Genomic DNA, 21,824 nt, shown 5'->3' with positions numbered 1-21,824 from the left:
AGATGGGAGGAGCCACAAGGATTTAATCAACCCTCATGCAACAACCACCTCCAATGGACTATCAACAACCATTATGTGATGCATATCAAGGCAATGGCTATGGTGAGCACTCTTTTGATTATCAACAACCACCACCATATGCCTATGAACCCCCTCATCAACATTGCTTTGGACCACCTACTCACAAGCCCCTTTCCACCATTCACCTCCATATGACCCTAACCCGTATCCACCATACCAACCATCTTATGGGCCAAATGAACCATACATAGAACCACCCCCATTCCAACACAATTACTCTCATGAACCACCACCTCAATATACACCATCTCCTTATCATTATCAAGATGAACCACCTTCCTACCATGAACCCTTTCTCCCAACAAATGAATCCTCCTATCCACCCCAAACCTCCATGGAGAAAGCACTTACCGATCTAAACTCTGCTATACAAGCTCTCGTCGCCCAAATTAGACCACCGAATACCTTCAACAAGCAACCCTCAAGCTCTAGTGCACTTCCTTTTCAACCACAGAATCTCTCCATCCCATCACCATCATCCATGGAAGAGCACCCACATCCAACAATCCAAGAGCAACATGATCCCGTTGATGCTATTGACATGGAACAAGAGAGAAGGGATCATCTTCGCAAATCCATACTTCATAAGGAGCTAGAGGAGGCACTAAAGGTGAAGGTAGAAAAGACCTTTGCAGATGAAGGAGTAGTTGAAGGGAGTTGTCATAGAAAAGAAATCATCAAGGAGGAGTATGATTTTATACTTAAACAACTGGACAAAGCAGCAATTATTGAAAAGGAAAAAGTGGTTGAAGACTTAGGAGATGCTGAACCTCCATGGAAAAGTCAAGTTATAGAGCCTCCTTCAAAGACGTTTAAAATTGATGTTAAGGAGGGTGTACAACCTCCAAGGCATGTCATGGTTGAAGATTTGGAAGAGGTTAATCAAGAGATGGAGATTCAAAGAGAAGAAGCACAACCTCCCATGCCCTTGGTGAGCAATGAAGAAGAGATTGAATCGGAAGAAAGCTACCAAGAGGAAGAGGTTGAAATTGAAGAAGCTTGCAAAGAGGTGGAAGTTGTCAGAGAATAGCACAAGGTAGTGGAGCTTGCAAATTCATTAGAAATACCTCTCCCAAGGCCATTACCGTCCAACACAACGTTCAAATGGGTAAAATTCTTATCCTTGACCTTTACCTTCCCACTTGAATATGGGCTACTGGAGACCGATGGTCAACTTAAAACTCTTTGGGGCATTAAGAGCAAGAGGAAAATGGTTAGGTTGGAGTTGTCAAGCAAGGTTCAACATGGCTGTATGCTCCAAATTAAAATGCAAATTTTGGTGTAAAGCTCAATTGAATGGGTCTAGGAAGCTATTTGGATGCCTTAGTGAGAATTTCAATTGCGTGCCACCCGGATGGAATCATGATGATCAACAAAAAGACGGGTTCAAAAGAAAGATTTGGGACCCCGGAATTCACTCCAACAGTCAACACTTTTGGGGCCTTGTCACTTACTTTAGATTGCTTGATGGTTGTGTGTGCCTAGTTACGGATCCCGGAGGCCATTGGAATTACAAACATTGGTGGGGATTCAAGGATCAGTACAAGCACAAGCCACCATGATAAGGGACTCACCAAATGTCCAACTTAAGGACTTTAACTAAAAGTGTTAAGTGGGAGACAACCCACCATGGTATATTCTTTCCTTTTTATTCTTAGTTTTATTCTATTTTATTATCATTTTTATTAGTAGTCATTCATAAATTTTGCATAAGCATCTGCATTTTGCATTTATGCATTAAAAAAAACACACGCGACGCGTAAGCGTCGCTAACGCGCCCGTGTCACAAGTGCATTAGGAAGAAAAGAAAAGTGAACAGACAGCTACGTGCAAGCCTGGTTGGAGGCGTGCCTCAGGCACAAATACGCCTACGCGACCGCGTCGCTGACGCATTCACGTAGTTTGCGAAATAGCCTCCCCACGCGTCCGCGTCACCCACGCAAACGCGTGGCCCTGTAAAATCGACGTAAATTGGTACATGGCAGAGAGTTATGATGGAGTAGGGCTGGACTCGTGCTAGAAGCACAAGCCCTACCATGCGAACGCGTGCCTCACACGTCCGCATCGTTTTTCAAGAATGGCCATTCACGCGATCGTGTCACCCACACGAACGCGTCACTCAGCTTTTTGGCAAAATGAGTTTGAAACAGAGAGTTGCGAGAACGCGAGGCTGTACTCGCGCCAATCGCACAAATCAGGCCATGCGATCGCGATACCCACGTGTCCGCGTCACCTGACCTTATCGCACACCACGCGACCGCGTCACTCATGCGTCCGCGTCGCCTGCGCCGCACAACTTATCCAAATCAGCGCCAATTATCTTATCTTTTCTTTTCTAATCCTAATTTCTTCTATCTTTTCTTCTTTCTTTCTTAATTTATCTCTTTAACTTCTCATCCCTATTCTCTTTCACTTTCTTCTACTTAATTTATTTGCATACTTTCATTCATCTTTTAATTACTGCATTTAATTATTTTTCTTTCTTCTTAATTTTCTTTTTAGCATAATTATTTATGGTCTCTTTTTCTTTCTTTTTCATGCATTTTTATGTTGGTGTTGGAACTTTATTTGGGTCTTATAATATTGCTTGTGGATTATTATGGAGTTGTTTGACAATTCATATTAATTGTTTTTGGAATGCTTGCATGTTCCAATTTCATTCTCCCCTTATCATATTAAACATGCATATTAAGTGTTTGTGAAAAAGCCCGTATGGCATTGTGCATTCTTCATTATTCTATCCTTCTACTCTAATGCCTATTTTTCACAAAACCCTTTCCATATTTTATTAATTAATTATAATTGTCAATACAAACGTGATTGTCGGTTTGTTACGAGTAATAATACATTTTTTATTTTTTATGCTTGATCTATGCTACTCATGCCCTTGCTGGCATGCTAATAAACATCTTGCATCCAATACTTACCATGCCTTGCTATATTTCCATTGATGAACTGATCACATGGAATCGCGACCATGTCTTTCGTTCACTATTTTCCTTACCTGGGCATCGATTATTACTTGCACTGTCCTCTTCCTTGCTATAACCCTTGGACTTACCTGCTACTTCTCTTTTCCCTTTCAGGATCGCCACCAAAAAGGGTAAAGAGAAAGCCTCTAACAAGCCACCGGCAAAGAGTGGAACGAAAGGAGCACCGGCTGAGGAACCACAACCCCCGCCCACCTGGACATCTTTGCATGCACCGAGGACGGTGCAATCTTTAAGTGTGGGGAGGTCGATACCGATCTCCGCGAGTTAGTTAGCCCCTTCTCAACACCAGTTGTTATTTTTCTTTGTTAGTTCATTGCTACATTTGCATGTGTAATTGCATGTTTGTTTGATTTTGTGCACGTTCTTCTACCACTACTTAGTTGGAGTGATAAGTTTCTTTCTAGGACCCTATTTTTGAAATTTTTCACTAATTTAAATTAAAACCTTTCTGTGTTAAATTTGTTTGAAGTTGTATTTGAAACATGGTTTTTGAGCCAAAGAACACACAACCTGTGAGATTTTGAGCTTATCTATATGGTTACATTATTTAACCATAATATTTTATTCCTGTGTGTTTTTCTTCTCTATGATTGTAATCTTTACTTTGTTACGTTCTATATGTCTAGTGTTTAGTATATTTACATGCTTGCATATGATTGAGGCCATATTTGATTATTAACTCACTTATCCCAAATAAGCCCACCCTTTTATGTCACCCTTGTTAGTCACCTTGAGCTTTTTAATCCCATTTATTCTATATTTTACCACATCACTAGCCTTAAGTAGAAAAATAATTAATTACCCCAAATTGAATCTTTGGTTGGCTTAAGATAGAGATTGTGCATCAACTAATAGGGGTGTTCAAAACCGATCCGGACCGAACTAAACCGATGGACCGAACCGAAAAAAACGAAAACCGAAAAAACCGAAAAAAGTGATGTTTTGCAGTTTTTCTATGGTTCGGTTTGGTTTTCGGTTCTTGCCACCAAAACCCTAACCGAACCGGTTCTTAACAAAACCCTAAAATTAAAACTACCCTAACCCAGTAACCCCACCCCCCAGACCCCCACCCCCCCAAACGCGTTACCTTGCTGCGCGAGTCCCTCCCCGCTCCCCCTCCCCCCATGGAAACTTAACCCCGCCGCCCAAACCCCATATCAGAGCCACCACATCTCGCCCACTCACCCAGACAGCCTGAGCCACCCACTTCCTTGATACTCGAAGGCCGAAGCCTTCCTCTTCCTCCAAATCTCACCTTCTTCACTCCTTGTCCTTGATACTCGAAGTCGAAGCCAGCTCCTCAAAGGAAGACGAAGACAAAGACGAAGACCCAGTCACCCACCCACCCACAGGACCTCCGACCTCACCACCTTCGACGTCACCGCCTCCACCCAGAAAGCCTCCACCCAGCAGCATTTCTGGGTTCTGTAGGGTCACCTCACCACCTCCGACCTCGCCGCCTCCACCCAGAAAGCCTCCACCCAGTAGCGTTTCTGGGTTCTGTAGGGTCACCTCACCACCTCCGACCTCGCCTCCTCCACCCATAAAGTCTCCCACCCAGCCATCGATTCAAGTGCATATGGAGCCCGAGCCATTGGTGCGCGAAATTGTGAACAATAATTTTCACAACTCTCATAATCCCCGGTCATGAACCCCAAAAACTTGGTGCTCAATACCATGGCATTACACAACTTCGCACAACTAACCAGCAAGTGCACTGGGTCGTCCAAGTAATAAACCTTACGCGAGTAAGGGTCGATCCCACGGAGATTGTTAGTATGAAGCAAGCTATGGTCATCTTGTAAATCTTAGTCAGGCAAACTCAAATGGATATGGTGATGAACGCATAAAAACACAAAGATAAAGATAGAGATACTTATGTAATTCATTGGTAGGAACTTCAGATAAGCGCATGAAGATGCCTTCCCTTCCGTCTCTCTGCTTTCCTACTGTCTTCATCCAATCCTTCTTACTCCTTTCCATGGCAAGCTTATGTAGGGTTTCACCGTTGTCAGTGGCTACCTCCCATCCTCTCAGTAAAAACGTTCCTATGCTCTGTCACAGCATGGCTAATCATCTGTCGGTTCTCGGTCAGGCCGGAATAGAATCCAGCGATTCTTTTGCGTCTGTCACTAACGCCCCGCCTGCTAGGAGTTTGAAGCACGTCACAGTCATTCAATCATTGAATCCTACCCAGAATACCACAGACAAGGTTAGACCTTCCGGATTCTCTTGAATGCCGCCATCAGTTCTAGCCTATACCACGAAGACTCTGATCTCACGGAATGGTTGGCTCGGTTGTCAGGCGAGCACTCGGTTGTCAGGCGATCAACCATGCATCATGCAATCAGGAATCCAAGAGATATTCACCCAATCGAAGGTAGAACGGAGGTGGTTGTCAGTCACACGTTCATAGGTGAGAATGATGATGAGTGTCACGGATCATCACATTCATCAAGTTGAAGAACAAGTGATATCTTAGAACAAGAACAAGCGGAATTGAATGGAAGAACAATAGTAATTGCATTAATACTCGAGGTACAGCAGAGCTCCACACCTTAATCTATGGTGTGTAGAAACTCCACCGTTGAAAATACATAAGAACAAGGTCTAGGCATGGCCGTGAGGCCAGCCTCCCAGTGATCTAAGATAGCATAAAAATGAAGATAGCTACCAAAGTCTACAAATACAATAGTAAAAGGTCCTACTTATAGAGAACTAGTAGCCTAAGGTTTACAGAAATGAGTAAATGACATAAAAATCCACTTCCGGGCCCACTTGGTGTGTGCTTGGGTTGAGCAATGAAGCATTTTCGTGTAGAGACTCTTCTTGGAGTTAAACGCCAGCTTTTATGCCAGTTTGGGCGTTTAACTCCCATTTGGGTGCCAGTTCCGGCGTTTAACGCTGGAATTCCTGAGGGTGACTTTGAACGACGGTTTGGACCATCAAATCTTGGGCAAAGTATGAACTATCATATATTGCTGGAAAGCCCAGGATATCTACTTTCCAACGCCGTTGAGAGCGCGCCAATTGGGCTTCTGTAGCTCCAGAAAATCCACTTCGAGTGCAGGGAGATCAGAATCCAACAGCATCTGCAGTCCTTTTTAGTCTCTGAATCAGATTTTTGCTCAGGTCCCTCAATTTCAGCCAGAAAATACCTGAAATCACAGAAAAACACACAAACTCATAGTAAAGTCCAGAAAAGTGAATTTTAACTAAAAACTAATAAAAATATACTAAAAACTAACTAGATCATACTAAAAAATACTAAAAACAATGCCAAAAAGCGTACAAATTATCCGCTCAACACAACACCAAACTTAAATTGTTGCTTGTCCTCAAGCAACTGAAAATCAAATAAGATAAAAAGAAGAGAATATGCAAAGAATCCCAAAAACATCTGTGAAGATCAGTATTAATTAGATGAGCGGGGCTTTTAGCTTTTTGCCTCTGAACAGTTTTGGCATCTCACTCTATCCTTTGAAATTCAGAATGATTGGCTTCTTTAGGAACTCAGAATCCAGATAGTGTTATTGATTCTCCTAGTAGAGTATGATGATTCTTGAACATAGCTACTTATTGAGTCTTGGCTGTGGCCCAAAGCACTCTGTCTTCCAGTATTACCACCGGATACATACATGCCACAGACACATAATTGGGTGAACCTTTTCAGATTGTGACTCAGCTTTGCTAAAGTCCCCAATTAGCGGTGTCCAGGGTTCTTAAGCACACTCTTTTTGCCTTGGATCACAACTTTATTTCTTTCTTTTCTCTCTTTTTTTTTGTTTTCTTTTCTTTTTCTCTTTTTTTTCGATTTTTTTTTTGAATAGAAAAGCTTTTTCTTGCTTCAAGAATCATTGTAATGATTTTTCAGATCCTCAGTAACATGTCTCCTTTTTCATCATTCTTTCAAGAGCCAACATTCATGAACCACAAATTCAAAAGACATATGCACTGTTTAAGCATACATTCAGAAGACAAAAGTAATGCCACCACATCAAAATAATTAAACTGTTATAAAATTCAAAATTCATGCAATTCTTCTCTTTTTCAATTTAAGCACGTTTTTATTCAAGAAAGGTGATGGATTCATAGGACATTCATAACTTTAAGGCATAGACACTAAGACACTAATGATCACAAGACACAAACATAGATAAACATAAGCATAAAATTCGAAAAACAGAAGAATAAAGAATAAGGAAATCAAAGAACGGGTCCACCTTAGTGATGGCGGCTCTTTCTTCCTCTTGAAGATCCTATGGAGTGCTTGAGCTCCTCAATGTCTCTTCCTTGTCTTTGTTGCTCCTCTCTCATGATTCTTTGATCTTCTCTAATTTCATGGAGGATGATGGAGTGTTCTTGATGCTCCACCCTTAGTTGTCCCATGTTGGAACTCAATTTTCCTAGGGAGGTGTTTAGTTGCTCCCAATAGTTTTGTGGAGGAAAGTGCATCCCTTGAGGAATCTCAGGGATCTCATGATGAGTGGGGTCTCTTGTGTGCTCCATCCTCTTCTTAGTGATGGGCTTGTCCTCATCAATGGGGATGTCTCCCTCTATGTCAACTCCAACTGAATAACAGAGGTGACAAATGAGATGAGGGAAGGCTAACCTTGCCAAGTTAGAGGACTTGTCCGCCACCTTATAGAGTTCTTGTGCTATAACCTCATGAACTTCTATTTCTTCTCCAATCATGATGCTATGGATCATGATAGCCCGGTCTATGGTAACTTCGGACCGGTTGCTAGTGGGAATGATTGAGCGTTGAATAAACATCCAACCATCCTCTAGCCACGGGTTTGAGGTCATGCCTTCTCAATTGAACCGGCTTTCCTCTTGAATCTCTCTTCCATTGGGCGCCCTCTTCACATATGACTGTGAGGACTTGGTCCAACCTTTGATCAAAGTTGACCCTTCTAGTGTAAGGATGTTCATCTCCTTGCATCATGGGCAAGTTGAATGCCAACCTTATATTTTCCGGACTAAAATCCAAGTATTTCCCCCAAACCATAGTAAGATAATTCTTTGGATCCGGGTTCACACTTTGATCATGGTTCTTGGTGATCCATGCATTGGCATAGAACTCTTGAACCATTAAGATTCCGACTTGTTGAATGGGGTTGGTAAGAATTTCCCAACCTCTTCTTTGGATCTCATGTCGGATCTCCGGATATTCACTCTTTTTGAGTGAAAAAGGGACCTCGGGGATCACCTTCTTCAAGGCCACAACTTTATAGAAGTGGTCTTGATGCATCCTTGAGATGAATCTTTCCATCTCCCATGACTCGGAGGTGGAAGCTTTTGCCTTCCCTTTCCTCTTTCTAGAGGTTTCTCCGGCCTTGGATGCCATAAATGGTTATGGAAAAACAAAAAGCAATGCTTTTACCACACCAAACTTAAAAGGTTTGCTCGTCCTCGAGCAAAAGAAGAAAGAAGAGAGTAGAAGAAGAAGGAATGAGGGGAAAGGGAATGGCTTTGTGTTCGGCCAAAAGGGGAGAAGTGGTGTGTATGTTGTGTGAAAATGAAGGAGTGAAGGAGGGTATATATAGGAGATGGGGAAGGGTAGGGTTCGGCCATTTGAGGGTGGGTTTGGGTGGGAAAGTGGTTTGAATTTGAATGGTGAGGTAGGTGGGGTTTTATGAAAGATGGATGTGAGTGGTGAAGAGAAAGATGGGATTTGATAGGTGAAGGGTTTTTGGGGAAGAGGTGTTGAGGTGATTGGTGAATGGGTGAAGAAGAAGAGAGAGAGTGGTGGGGTAGGTGGGGATCCTGTGGGGTCCACAGATCCTGAGGTGTCAAGAAAAAGTCATCCCTGCACCAAATGGCAAGCAAAATCGCGTTTTTAGCCATTTCTGGCGTTAAACGCCGGGCTGGTGCCCATTTCTGGCGTTTAACGCCAGCTTCTTGCCCTTTTCTGGCGTTTAACGCCAGTCTGGTGCCCCTTTCTGGCGTTAAACGCCCAGAATGGTGCTAGACTGGGCGTTAAACGCCCAACAGCTAACCTCACTGGCGTTTAAACGCCAGTGGGTGCGTCCTCCAGGGTGTGCTGTTTTTCTTCCTGTTTTTCATTCTGTTTTTGCTTTTTTTCATTGATTTTGTGACTTCTCATGATCATCAACCTACAAAAAAAAGATAAAATAACAAAAGAGAATAGTTAATTATAAAACATTGGGTTGCCTCCCAACAAGCGCTTCTTTAATGTCATTAGCTTGACAGAGGACTCTCATGGAGCCTCACAGATACTCAGAGCTATGTTGGGACCTCCCAACACCAAACTTAGAGTTTGAATGTGGGGGTTCAACACCAAACTTAGAGTTTGGTTGTGGCCTCCCAACACCAAACTTAGAGTTTGACTGTGGGGGCTCTATTTTTGAGAGAAGCTCTTCATGCTTCCTCTCCATGATGACAGAGGGATATCCTTGGGCCTTAAACACCAAGGATTCTTCATTCACTTGAATGATCAACTCTCCTCTATCAACATCAATCACAGCCTTTGCTGTGGCTAGGAAGGGTCTGCCAAGGATGATGGATTCATCCATGCACTTCCCAGTCTCTAGGACTATGAAATCAGTAGGGATGTAATGGTCTTCAACTTTAACCAGAACATCCTCTACAAGTCCATGGGCTTGTTTTCTTGAATTGTCTGCCATCTCTAGTGAGATTTTTGCAGCTTGCACCTCAAAGATCCCTAGCTTCTCCATTACAGAGAGAGGCATGAGGTTTACACTTGACCCTAAGTCACACAAGGCCTTCTTGAAGGTCATGGTGCCTATGGTACAAGGTATTGAAAACTTCCCAGGATCCTGTCTCTTTTGAGGCAGTTTCTGCCTAGACAAGTTATCCAGTTCTTTGGTGAGCAAAGGGGGTTCATCCTCCCAAGTCTCATTTCCAAATAACTTGTCATTTAGCTTCATGATTGCTCCAAGGTATTTAGCAACTTGCTCTTCAGTGACATACTCATCCTCTTCAGAGGAAGAATACTCATCAGAGCTCATGAATGGCAGAAGTAAGTCCAATGGAATCTCTATGGTCTCATTTTGAGCCTCAGATTCCCATGGTTCCTCATTGGGGAACTCAATTGAGGCCAGTGGACGTCCATTGAGGTCTTCCTCAGTGGCGTTCACTGCCTCTTCTTCCTCCCAAAATTCGGCCATGTTGATGGCCTTGCACTCTCCTTTTGGATTTTCTTCTGTATTGCTTGGAAGAGTACTAGGAGGGAGTTCAGTAATTTTCTTGCTCAGCTGTCCCACTTGTGCCTCCAAGTTTCTAATGGAGGACCTTGTTTCAGTCATGAAACTTTGAGTGGTTTTGATTAGATCAGAGACCATGGTTGCTAAGTCAGAGGTATTCTGCTTAGAACTCTCTGTCTGTTGCTGAAAAGATGATGGAAAAGGCTTGCTATTGCTAAACCTGTTTCTTCCACCATTATTGTTATTGAAACCTTGTTGAGGTCTCTGTTGATCCTTCCATGAAAGATTTGGATGATTCCTCCATGAAGGATTATAGGTGTTTCCATAGGATTCTCCCATGTAATTCACCTTTTCCATTGAAGGGTTCTCAGGATCATAAGCTTCTTCCTCAGATGAAGCCTCTTTAGTACTGCTTGGTGCATTTTGCATTCCAGACAGACTTTGAGAAATCATATTGACTTGTTGAGTCAATATTTTGTTCTAAGCCAATATGGCATTCAGAGTGTCAATCTCAAGAACTCCTTTCTTCTGACTAGTCCCATTGTTCACAGGATTTCTTTCAGAAGTGTACATGAATTGGTTATTTGCAACCATTTCAATCAGTTCTTGAGCTTCAGTTGGCGTCTTCTTCAGATGAAGAGATCCTCCTGCAGAGCTATCCAAGGACATCTTGGACAGTTCAGAGAGACCATCATAGAAAATACCTATGATGCTCCATTTAGAAAGCATGTCAGAGGGACACTTTCTGATTAGTTGTTTGTATCTTCCCCAAGCTTCATAGAGGGATTCTCCTTCATTCTGTCTGAAGGTTTGGACTTCCACTCTAAGCTTACTCAATTTTTGAGGTGGAAAGAACTTTGCCAAGAAGGCATTGACTAGCTTTTCCCAAGAGTCCAGGCTTTCTTTAGGTTGTGAGTCCAACCATGTTCTAGCTCTGTCTCTTACAGCAAAAGGGAATCGCATAAGTCTGTAGACCTCAGGGTCAACCCCATTAGTCTTGACAGTGTCACAGATTTGCAAGAATTCAGCTAAAAACTGATGAGGATCTTCCAATGGAAGTCCATGGAACTTGCAATTCTGTTGCATTAGAGAAACTAATTGAGGCTTAAGCTCAAAGTTGTTTGCTCTAATGGCAGGGATAGAGATGCTTCTCCCATAGAAGTCGGGAGTAGGTGCAGTAAAGTCACCCAGCACCTTCCTTGCATTGTTGGCATTGTTGTTGTTTTCGGCTGCCATTTGTTCTTCTTCTTTGAAGATTTATGTTAGGTCCTCTACAAAGAGTTGTGCTTTGGCTTCTCTTAGCTTTCTCTTCAAGGTCCTTTCAGGTTCAGGATCAGCCTCAACAAGAATGTTTTTGTCTTTGCTCCTGCTCATAAGAAAGAGAAGGGAACAAGAAAATGTGGAATCCTCTATGTCACAGTATAGAGATCCCTTTAGGTGTCAGAGGAAAAGAAAAGTAGAAGACAGAAGTAGAAAATTCGAACTTATCAAAGGAGATGGAGTTCAAATTTTGTATTAAGGAATAGTGTTAGTCCATAAATAGAAGGATGTGAGAAGAAAGGAAGTGGTTTTCGAAAATTAAGTAAGAAATTTTGAAAACATTTTGAAAACACTACTTGATTTTCGAAAATGAAAGTGGAAAAGAAATCAAGTATTTTTTTGAAAAAGATTTTGAAATTAGAAATCAAAAAGATTTGATTGAAAACTATTTTGAAAAAGATGTGGTTAAGAAGATATGATTAGTTTTAAAAAGATGTGATTGAGAAGATATGATTTGAAAAACATTTTAAAAAGATTTGATTTTGAAAATTAATGACTTGGCTATCAAGAAAAGATATGATTCAAACATTAAACCTTTCTCAACAGAAAAGGCAACATACTTGAAATGTTGAGTCAAATCATTAATTGATAGCAAGTATCTTTGAAAATAGAAAGAAATTGATTTTGAAAACATATGATTGAAAAGATATGATTTGAAAAAGATTTGATTTTGAAAAAGTTTGAAAACTGAAAAAAAATCTGCATTGAAAACAAAATCTTCCCCCTTTAGCCATCCTGGCGTTAAACGCCCAGAATGGTGCACATTCTGGCGTTTAACGCCCAATTTGGGCGTTAAACGCCCAACCAGGTACCCTGGCTGGCGTTTAAACGCCAGTCTGTCCTTCTTCACTGGGCGTTTTGGACGCCCAGCTTTTTCTGTGCAATTCCTCTGCTGTATGTTTTGAATCTTTAATTCTCTGTATTATTGACTTGAGAAGACACAAATTAAAAATATTTTTGGATTTTTAATAATAAGGAAAAATTAAAATGCAACAAGAATCAAATAACAATGCATGCAAGACACCAAACTTAGCAGTTTGTATACTACTGACACTAATGAGAATGCATATAAGACACACAAAAACACTCAAGTCAAGAGAATTCAAAGATTAGAGTAAGAAATCATCAAGAATTATTTAAAGATCCTTAAGACACATGAATGAATGCATGCAATTGACACCAAACTTAAAATGAGACACTAGACTCAAACAAGAAATTTTTGGATTTTATGATTTTTTTGATTTTTTTGTGTTTTTCGAAAATTAAATGAAAAAAATATCAAAATTCTTAATGAGAATTCCAGGAATCATGCAATGTTAGTCTAAAGCTTCAGTCTAAAGGAATTAGACATGGTCAGCCAAGCTTCAGCAGAACATTGCATTCAAGAGCTAAATTGATGAAGATCAATCAGCTTTGGTGATGATAAGAACATCACCTTGAAACACTAGAATTCATTCTTAAGAACTCTGAAGAAAAATACCTAATCTAAGCAACAAGATGAACCGTCAGTTGTCCAAACTCAACAATCCCCGGCAACGGCGCCAAAAACTTGGTGCGCGAAATTGTGAACAATAATTTTCACAACTCTCATAATCCCCGGTCATGAACCCCAAAAACTTGGTGCTCAATACCATGGCATTACACAACTTCGCACAACTAACCAGCAAGTGCACTGGGTCGTCCAAGTAATAAACCTTACGCGAGTAAGGGTCGATCCCACGGAGATTGTTAGTATGAAGCAAGCTATGGTCATCTTGTAAATCTTAGTCAGGCAAACTCAAATGGATATGGTGATGAACGCATAAAAACACAAAGATAAAGATAGAGATACTTATGTAATTCATTGGTAGGAACTTCAGATAAGCGCATGAAGATGCCTTCCCTTCCGTCTCTCTGCTTTCCTACTGTCTTCATCCAATCCTTCTTACTCCTTTCCATGGCAAGCTTATGTAGGGTTTCACCGTTGTCAGTGGCTACCTCCCATCCTCTCAGTGAAAACGTTCCTATGCTCTGTCACAGCATGGCTAATCATCTGTCGGTTCTCGGTCAGGCCGGAATAGAATCCAGCGATTCTTTTGCATCTGTCACTAACGCCCCGCCTGCTAGGAGTTTGAAGCACGTCACAGTCATTCAATCATTGAATCCTACTCAGAATACCACAGACAAGGTTAGACCTTCCGGATTCTCTTGAATGCCGCCATCAGTTCTAGCCTATACCACGAAGACTCTGATCTCACGGAATGGTTGGCTCGGTTGTCAGGCGAGCACTCGGTTGTCAGGCAATCAACCATGCATCGTGCAATCAGGAATCCAAGAGATATTCACCCAATCGAAGGTAGAACGGAGGTGGTTGTCAGTCACACGTTCATAGGTGAGAATGATGATGAGTGTCATGGATCATCACATTCATCAAGTTGAAGAACAAGTGATATCTTAGAACAAGAACAAGCGGAATTGAATGGAAGAACAATAGTAATTGCATTAATACTCGAGGTACAGCAGAGCTCCACACCTTAATCTATGGTGTGTAGAAACTCCACCGTTGAAAATACATAAGAACAAGGTCTAGGCATGGCCGTGAGGCCAGCCTCCCAGTGATCTAAGATAGCATAAAAATGAAGATAGCTACCAAAGTCTACAAATACAATAGTAAAAGGTCCTACTTATAGAGAACTAGTAGCCTAAGGTTTACAGAAATGAGTAAATGACATAAAAATCCACTTCCGGGCCCACTTGGTGTGTGCTTGGGCTGAGCAATGAAGCATTTTCGTGTAGAGACTCTTCTTGGAGTTAAACGCCAGCTTTTATGCCAGTTTGGGCGTTTAACTCCCATTTGGGTGCCAGTTCCGGCGTTTAACGCTGGAATTCCTGAGGGTGACTTTGAACGCCGGTTTGGGCCATCAAATCTTGGGCAAATTATAGACTATCATATATTGCTGGAAAGCCCAGGATGTCTACTTTCCAACGCCGTTGAGAGCGCGCCAATTGGGCTTCTGTAGCTCTAGAAAATCCACTTCGAGTGCAGGGAGGTCAGAATCCAACAGCATCTGCAGTCCTTTTTAGTCTCTGAATCAGATTTTTGCTCAGGTCCCTCAATTTCAGCCAGAAAATACCTGAAATCACAGAAAAACACACAAACTCATAGTAAAGTCTAGAAAAGTGAATTTTAACTAAAAACTAATAAAAATATACTAAAAACTAACTAGATCATACTAAAAACATACTAAAAACAATGCCAAAAAGCGTACAAATTATCCGCTCATCAGCCATCTATTCAGGTAAACCTTACTGGTGCATTGTCCCCTTGTTGGTATTGCTACTTGCTGGTTATTGTTCAATGTTCAGTTTGTTCAGGTTAGGGTTACTGTTGCCTCGGATCCCATGTTTTGAATCTCGATAATAGATTCTTTCAAAATTTTATACTTTAGTTTAATCATCTTTTTTTGTACGTTAGGATCTAGAAGTTCAATTTTAATATAAAGATTGATAGGATTGAATAGATTTAACCTGAAAAATGATGTTAGGGATCTAGTTCAATTTTAATATAATCAATTAATCATTAACATAATTTAACCTGAAAAATAGTTTATAAGTAATGTTTACCATTTCATGTATGTTTCATATTGTTTTTGCCAAGTCAGAGTGTTCAATTTGTTGGGATAATGGTATTGCTGTTTAGTGTTTAATTTGCATGTTCAATTTGTTCATTGCTTGTTCACATTATGAAGTTTTGTTCTGTCTGGTTTATTGCTGGTTTATTGCTGGTTCATTGCTTGTTTATTGTTTGGTTTATTGCTGTTTATTGCCAAGTTCAATTTGTTGGTATAATGGTTTATTGCTTGTTCATTGCTTGTTTGGTTCATTGCTGGTTTAATTTGAGATTATCAAGTTTTGTGCTGTCTAGTGTTTAATTTGCCAAGTTCAATTTATTCATTGCGTGTTCACATTATCAAGTTTTGTTCTGTTTGGTTTATTGCTGGTTCATTGCTTGTTTATTGTTTGGTTTATTGCTATTTATTGCCAAGTTCAATTTGTTGGTATAATGGTTTATTGCTTGTTTGGTTCATTACTGGTTTAATTTGAGATTATCAAGTTTTGTTATGTTTAGTGTTTAATTTACCAAGTTCAATTTGTTCGTTGCTTGTTCACATTATCAAGTTTTGTTCTGTTTTGTTTATTGCTAGTTATTGCTTGAATATTGTTGGTTATTGCTTGTTTATTACTGGTTTAATTGTTCATTGCTTGTTCAGATTATCAAGTTTTTGTTCTGTTTTGTTTATTGCTTGTTTATTGCTGGTTAATGGTTATTGCTTGTTTATGTAGTTTGACGTCAGTTCAAGTGAGAATATGGGCGACACTGGATTGCCTCCAGTTCCTATTCCGAATGAATCAACAAGCATCAGATCTTCAACTGCTTTGCCTCCTGTGCCAGCTCCTCAACGAAACACAAGGAAGCTTGCTAGTAGAGGCCGAGGGAAAAGGCAGGCTGTTGAAGAAGCTCCCGTTGATGACTCTGCTGAAACTGAGACCGACGAAGGTAAAAGAAAACCTTCTAGACCTAGGTCTTGGACATGGGATCACTTTACTAAAGATGAAACTAGTAATCCACAGTATCCTAGAGCTAAATGTAATTGGTGTGGGGCTAGTTATGGATGTGATACACATAAAAATGGCACTAGTAACATGAAAAATCACTTGTTGTCGCAATGCAAAAAATTTTCGAAGGAGGCATTAGATCCTACCCAAAAGATTCTTTGTTTTCAAGATGTGGTAAAAGATGATAGGAAAGGGATAGGTAGTTCACTTTCTACCGTGTCATTTGATGTTGATCGTTGTAGACAAGCGCTTGCTAGAATGATTATTGTGGATGAATTGCCTTTTTCGCATGTTGAGGGGGAGGGTTTTCGTTATTATACGAGTTGTTTGCAACCCAAGTTTCCAATTCCTGGAAGGCTCACAGTTGCTAGGGATTGTTGGAAGCTTTATTTGAATGAAAAAATTAAGTTGAAGTCTGTTTTCTCTCAACCAAATCAAAATATTTGTTTGACAACTGATTGTTGGTCATCTGTGCAAAACTTAAACTATCTTTGCCTTACTGCTCATTACATTGATGCTAATTGGAAGTTGCAAAAAAGAATCATGAATTTTTGTGCTATCAAGAATCACAAGGGAGAAACAATTCGTAGGAAGATTGAGAGATGTTTGTTGAGCTGGGGGATATCCCGGGTTTTTTCTATCACTGTTGATAATGCTAGTTCAAATGATGTTGCACTTTCTTACTTGAAAAATAGAATGGAGGATTGGAACTCACATCTATTAAGGGGAGAGTTTTTACATGTTAGATGTTGTGCTCATATTTTAAATCTTGTTGTGAATGATGGGTTGAGAGAAATGCATGAGTCAATTTTAAAGATTAGAAATGCGGTTCGGCATGTGCGTGCATCACCTGGTCGTACTGAGAGGTTTAAAAACTATGATTAAGGAAGCTAGAATTCTGGAAAGAGGCGCTGTCCATTTATATGTTCCTACCAGGTGGAACTCTGCCTTTTTAATGCTTGAAAGTGCTTTGAAGTTTCAAAAGGCATTTAAACGTTTGGGGGAGAGAGATTTTGAGTTTGCTATGATGGCTGGTGGGATTCCTAGGTCTGAGGATTGGGAGAATACAAGGCATTTTGTCAAGTTTTTAAAAATATTTTATGAGGTTACTAACAAAGTTTCTGGTTCAACGTTTGTGACATCTTCTCAACACTTTAATGACTTTTGTAAAATATTGTCTACACTTAAGAATTGGATGGGAAGCTTAGATACGGTACTTTCAAGCATGACTGAGAAAATGAAGTCCAAGTATGATAAGTATTGGGGAAATATAAAGAACACAAACATGATGATTTTCATTGCAGTTGTTCTTGATCCTAGGTATAAGCTTCAATTGATTAAGTGGAGTTTTGAAAAGTTGTATGAAACAGAAGATGCTGAATTTTTAACTTCAAAGGTGAAGGAGACGCTTTTCAAGGTGTTTGATAGCTACAGGCTGTTTGGTGGTAACTATCAAAGGTCTACTCGGCAAGATCCTCCTGAAATTAGCACACAAGAGCTTGAGGCACATGAAACTTCTTTTGCTATGGAATTTGAGAAGGAAATGCAATTCAATAAGAGTGTTAACAAGAATGAGGTGGAGTTATATCTAATGGAGGCATTAGAGAAGAGTGGCGTGCAATTTGATATTCTAAATTGGTGGAAAGTGAATTCCACTAAATTTCCAATTCTTGGGGGGATTGCAAGAGACGTCTTAGCCAGTTTCCACAGTTGCTTCAGAATTGGCATTTAGTACTGGAGGAAGGGTGTTGAATAATTATAGGAGTTCTCTAACTCTGATGACAACTGAAGCGTTAATTTGTACCCAAAATTGGCTCCGAAACTCTCCAAAACTTGTCCTTGAGGAACTCATCGAGGAATTGGAGAAGTTAGAATTAGGTATGGTTAAGTTTCTACTTATAATTTTCTTTATTTTAATCTAGTTTTTATTAATATATATTATTTTTTATGATTGTTTCTTGTTTTATATATTTTTTAGAAGTTGCACCCACTCGTGATCCCAATGAAGAAGATTCTGGTGTTGAGTCTGATTAAAGTACATCTTATTAAGTTTTATGGTATGAATTGTTCTCCTTATATTATTATTATTATTTTCAGTTGTGTTGATTGTTGAGCTATTAAACTTCTTTAATTGTCGTATTTGAATTCTATTGTCGTTATATTCCATTAGATCAAGACTTTGTTAGCTATTGTGTATTTTGGCTTGTTGATTTCAATCTTATGACATTGCATAATAGTATGGTAGAGTTTTTTTTATTTGATTGAAAAAACCGAACAAACCAAACCAAACCAAACCGATTTTAATTGGTTTGGTTTGGTTCGGATGACCTTGAAAAAAAATCGAACCAAACCGAACCGCAGCTTAATTAAACGATCGGATCGGATGGCTTTTCCTTCAAAAACCGAACCAAACCGCACCGCGAACACCCCTATCAACTAAGTATGGGAAAACTGTGGGAACATGGGTTAATAAGGAAATGTATCATTGGTGGACGAAATTGTGATCATCAGTATTGGCTCTTTGGCATATACACAAAAACTATTGTGGCTCTTGGTTAAATTCACCACTCCGTTCAACTAACCAGCAAGTGTACTGGGTCGTCCAAGTAATAAACCTTACGTGAGTAAGGGTCGATCCCACAGAGATTGTTGGTATGAAGCAAGCTATGGTCACCTTGCAAATCTCAGTTAGGCAGATTAAAATGGTTTATGGGTTTTCGCAAATAAAGATAAGAAAGTAGAAATAAATAAAGAGATAGAAGACTTATGCAGATTCATTGGTGAGAATTTCAGACAAGCGAATGGAGATGCTGTATGACACAAGGACGCCTGCTCTCCTACTGCTTCTACTCAATCCTTCTTACTCCTTTCCATGGCAAGCTTTGTATAGGGGTTCACCATCAGCTGTGGCTACTTTCAATCCTCTCGGGAAAATGATCCTATGCGGCTGTCACTCGCACGGCTAATCGTCTGGAGGCATCACCCATGGTTGATGGCTACATCCCATCCTCGCAGTGAAAACTAATGCTCACGCACTCTGTCACAGTACGGCTAATCACTGGTTGGTTCCCGCGCCTACTGGAATAGAATCCCTTGATTCTTTTGCGTCTGTCACTAACGCCCAGCACTTGCAAGTTTGAAGCACGTCACAGTCATTCATTACTGGAATCCTACTCGGAATACCACAGACAAGGTTAGACTTTCCGGATCCTCATAAATGCCGCCATCTATCTAGCTTATACCACGAAGATTCTGTTGGGGAATCTAAGAGATACGCATTCAAGCTCTGTTGCATGTAGAACGGAAGTGGTTGTCAATCACGCGCGTTCATAAGTGAGAATGATAATGAGGGTTACTTATCATCACATTCATCATGTTCTTGGGTACGAATGAATATCTTAGAATAAGAATAAGAGAGATTTGAATAGAAGAAAATAGAATTGCATTAATACTTGAGGTACAGCAGAGCTCCACACCCTTAATCTATGGTGTGCAGAAACTCCACCGTTGAAAATACATAAGTAAAAGAGGTTCAGGCATGGCCGAATGGCCAGCCCCCCTAACGTGATCAATGATCTCCTAAGATGAAGAATAAAACATAACTGAGACCAAAGATGTCTAATACAATAGATAAATGTCCTATATATACTAGACTAGCTACTAGGGTTTACATGAGTAAGTAATTGATGCATAAATCCACTTCCGGGGCCCACTTGGTGTATGCTTGGGCTGAGTTTGATCAATCCACGAGCTGAGGCTTCTCTTGGAGTTGAACTCCGAGTTTTGACGTGTTTTGGGCGTTCAACTCCGGATCATGACGTTTTTCTGGCGTTTAACTCCAGACAGCAGCTTGTACTTGGCGTTCAACGCCAAGTTACGTCGTCATTCTTCGAATAAAGTATAGACTATTATATATTGCTGGAAAGCCCTGGATGTCTACTTTCCAACGCCGTTGAGAGCGCGCCAATTGGAGTTCTGTAGCTCCAGAAAATCCATTTCGAGTGCAGGGAGGTCAGATTCCAACAGCATCAGCAGTCCTTTTGTCAGCCTTCTTCAGAGTTTTGCTCAAATCCCTCAATTTCAGCCAGAATTTACCTGAAATCACAGAAAAACACACAAACTCATAGTAAAGTCCAGAAATGTGAATTTAACATAAAAACTAATGAAAACATCCCTAAAAGTAGCTCAAACTCACTAAAAACTACATAAAAACAATGCCAAAAAGCGTATAAATTATCCACTCATCACAACACCAAACTTAAATTGTTGCTTGTCCCCAAGCAACTGAAAATCAAATAGGATAAAAGAAGAGAATATACTATAAATTCCAGAATATCAATGAATATTAATTTAATTAGATGAGCGGGACTTGTAGCTTTTTGCTTCTTGAACAGTTTTGGCATCTCACTTTTTCCTTTGAAGTTTAGAGTGATTGGCGTCTCTGGGAACTTAGAATTTGGGATAGTGTTATTGACTTTCCTAGTTAAGCATGTTGATTCTTGAACACAGCTACTTATGAGTCTTGGCCGTGGCCCTAAGCACTTTGTTTTCCAGTATTACCACCGGATACACAAATGCCACAGACACATGACTGGGTGAACCTTTTCAGATTGTGACTCAGCTTTGCTAGAGTCCCCAGTTAGTGGTGTCCAGAGCTCTTAAGCACACTCTTTTGCTTTGGATCACGACTTTAACCACTTAGTCTCAAGCTTTTCACTTAGACCTTCATGACACAAGCACATGGTTAGGGACAGCTCGATTTAGCCGCTTAGGCTTGGATTTAATTTCCTTGGGCCCTCCTATCCATTGATGCTCAAAGCCTTGGATCCTTTTTACCCTTGCCTTTTGGTTTTAAGGGCTATTGGCTTTTTCTATTGCTCCTTCTTTTTCTATATTCTCTCTTTTTTTTTCGAATGCTTCTTCTTTTTCACTGCTTTTTCTTGCTTCAAGAATCAATTTCATGATTTTTTTCAAATCATCAATAACATTTCTCTTTGTTCATTATTCTTTCAAGAGCCAACAATTTTAACACTCATAAACAACAAGATCAAAAATATGCACTGTTCAAGCATTCATTCAGAAAACAAAAAGTATTGTCACCACATCAATATAATTAAATTAAATTCAAGGATAAATTCGAAATTCATGTACTTCTTGTTCTTTTGAATTAAAACATTTTTTTATTTAAGAGAGGTGAAGGATTAATGGATTTTATTCATAGCTTTAAGGCATGGTTACATACTAATGATCATGAAGTAAAGACACAAAACATAGATAAACACAATATTAAAAACCGAAAACAGAAAGAAATAAAGAACAAGGAATGAATCCACCTGAGTGAGGGTGGCGCCTTCTTGAAGGTCCAATGGTGCTTTTTGAGCTCCTCTATGTCTCTTCCTTGCTTCTGTTGAATGATTCCTAGTAATTTTGGTGTTTCTACCCTTAGTTGCTTCCAATATTTGTGTGGAGGACAACTTATCCCCTGAGGTATCTCAGGGATCTCTTGATTTGCAGCCACATGTTATACCACTGAGCTATGACGGCTTATATTTTCCATCTCTCAAGACTCAGAGGTGGAAGCTTTTGTCTTCTCTTTGAGGTTTCTCTGGCCTTAGGTGCCATTAATGGTAATGGAAAAGCAAAA

General features: G+C 40.2%; 1 protein-coding gene across 1 annotated transcript in view; it reads left to right on the top strand.

Annotated features, from left to right (window-relative positions):
* Positions 1 to 17,912, top strand: part of LOC140173705 (zinc finger BED domain-containing protein RICESLEEPER 2-like) — a 56,773-nt gene extending 38,861 nt beyond the window's left edge. Inside the window, exons 2-3 of the mRNA XM_072198225.1 lie at positions 15,908 to 17,046; positions 17,117 to 17,912. Coding sequence (XP_072054326.1) covers positions 15,908 to 17,046; positions 17,117 to 17,912 — 1,935 coding nt within the window. The remainder of the gene's footprint in view (positions 1 to 15,907; positions 17,047 to 17,116) is intronic.
* Positions 17,913 to 21,824: the final 3,912 nt, after the last annotated feature.

Source organism: Arachis hypogaea, chromosome 6, assembly GCF_003086295.3.
Source record: "Arachis hypogaea cultivar Tifrunner chromosome 6, arahy.Tifrunner.gnm2.J5K5, whole genome shotgun sequence".
NCBI classification, from domain to species: Eukaryota; Viridiplantae; Streptophyta; class Magnoliopsida; order Fabales; family Fabaceae; genus Arachis; species Arachis hypogaea.
Note: the sequence above shows the minus strand (reverse complement) of the source record. Positions and strands in the feature narration are given on the sequence as shown.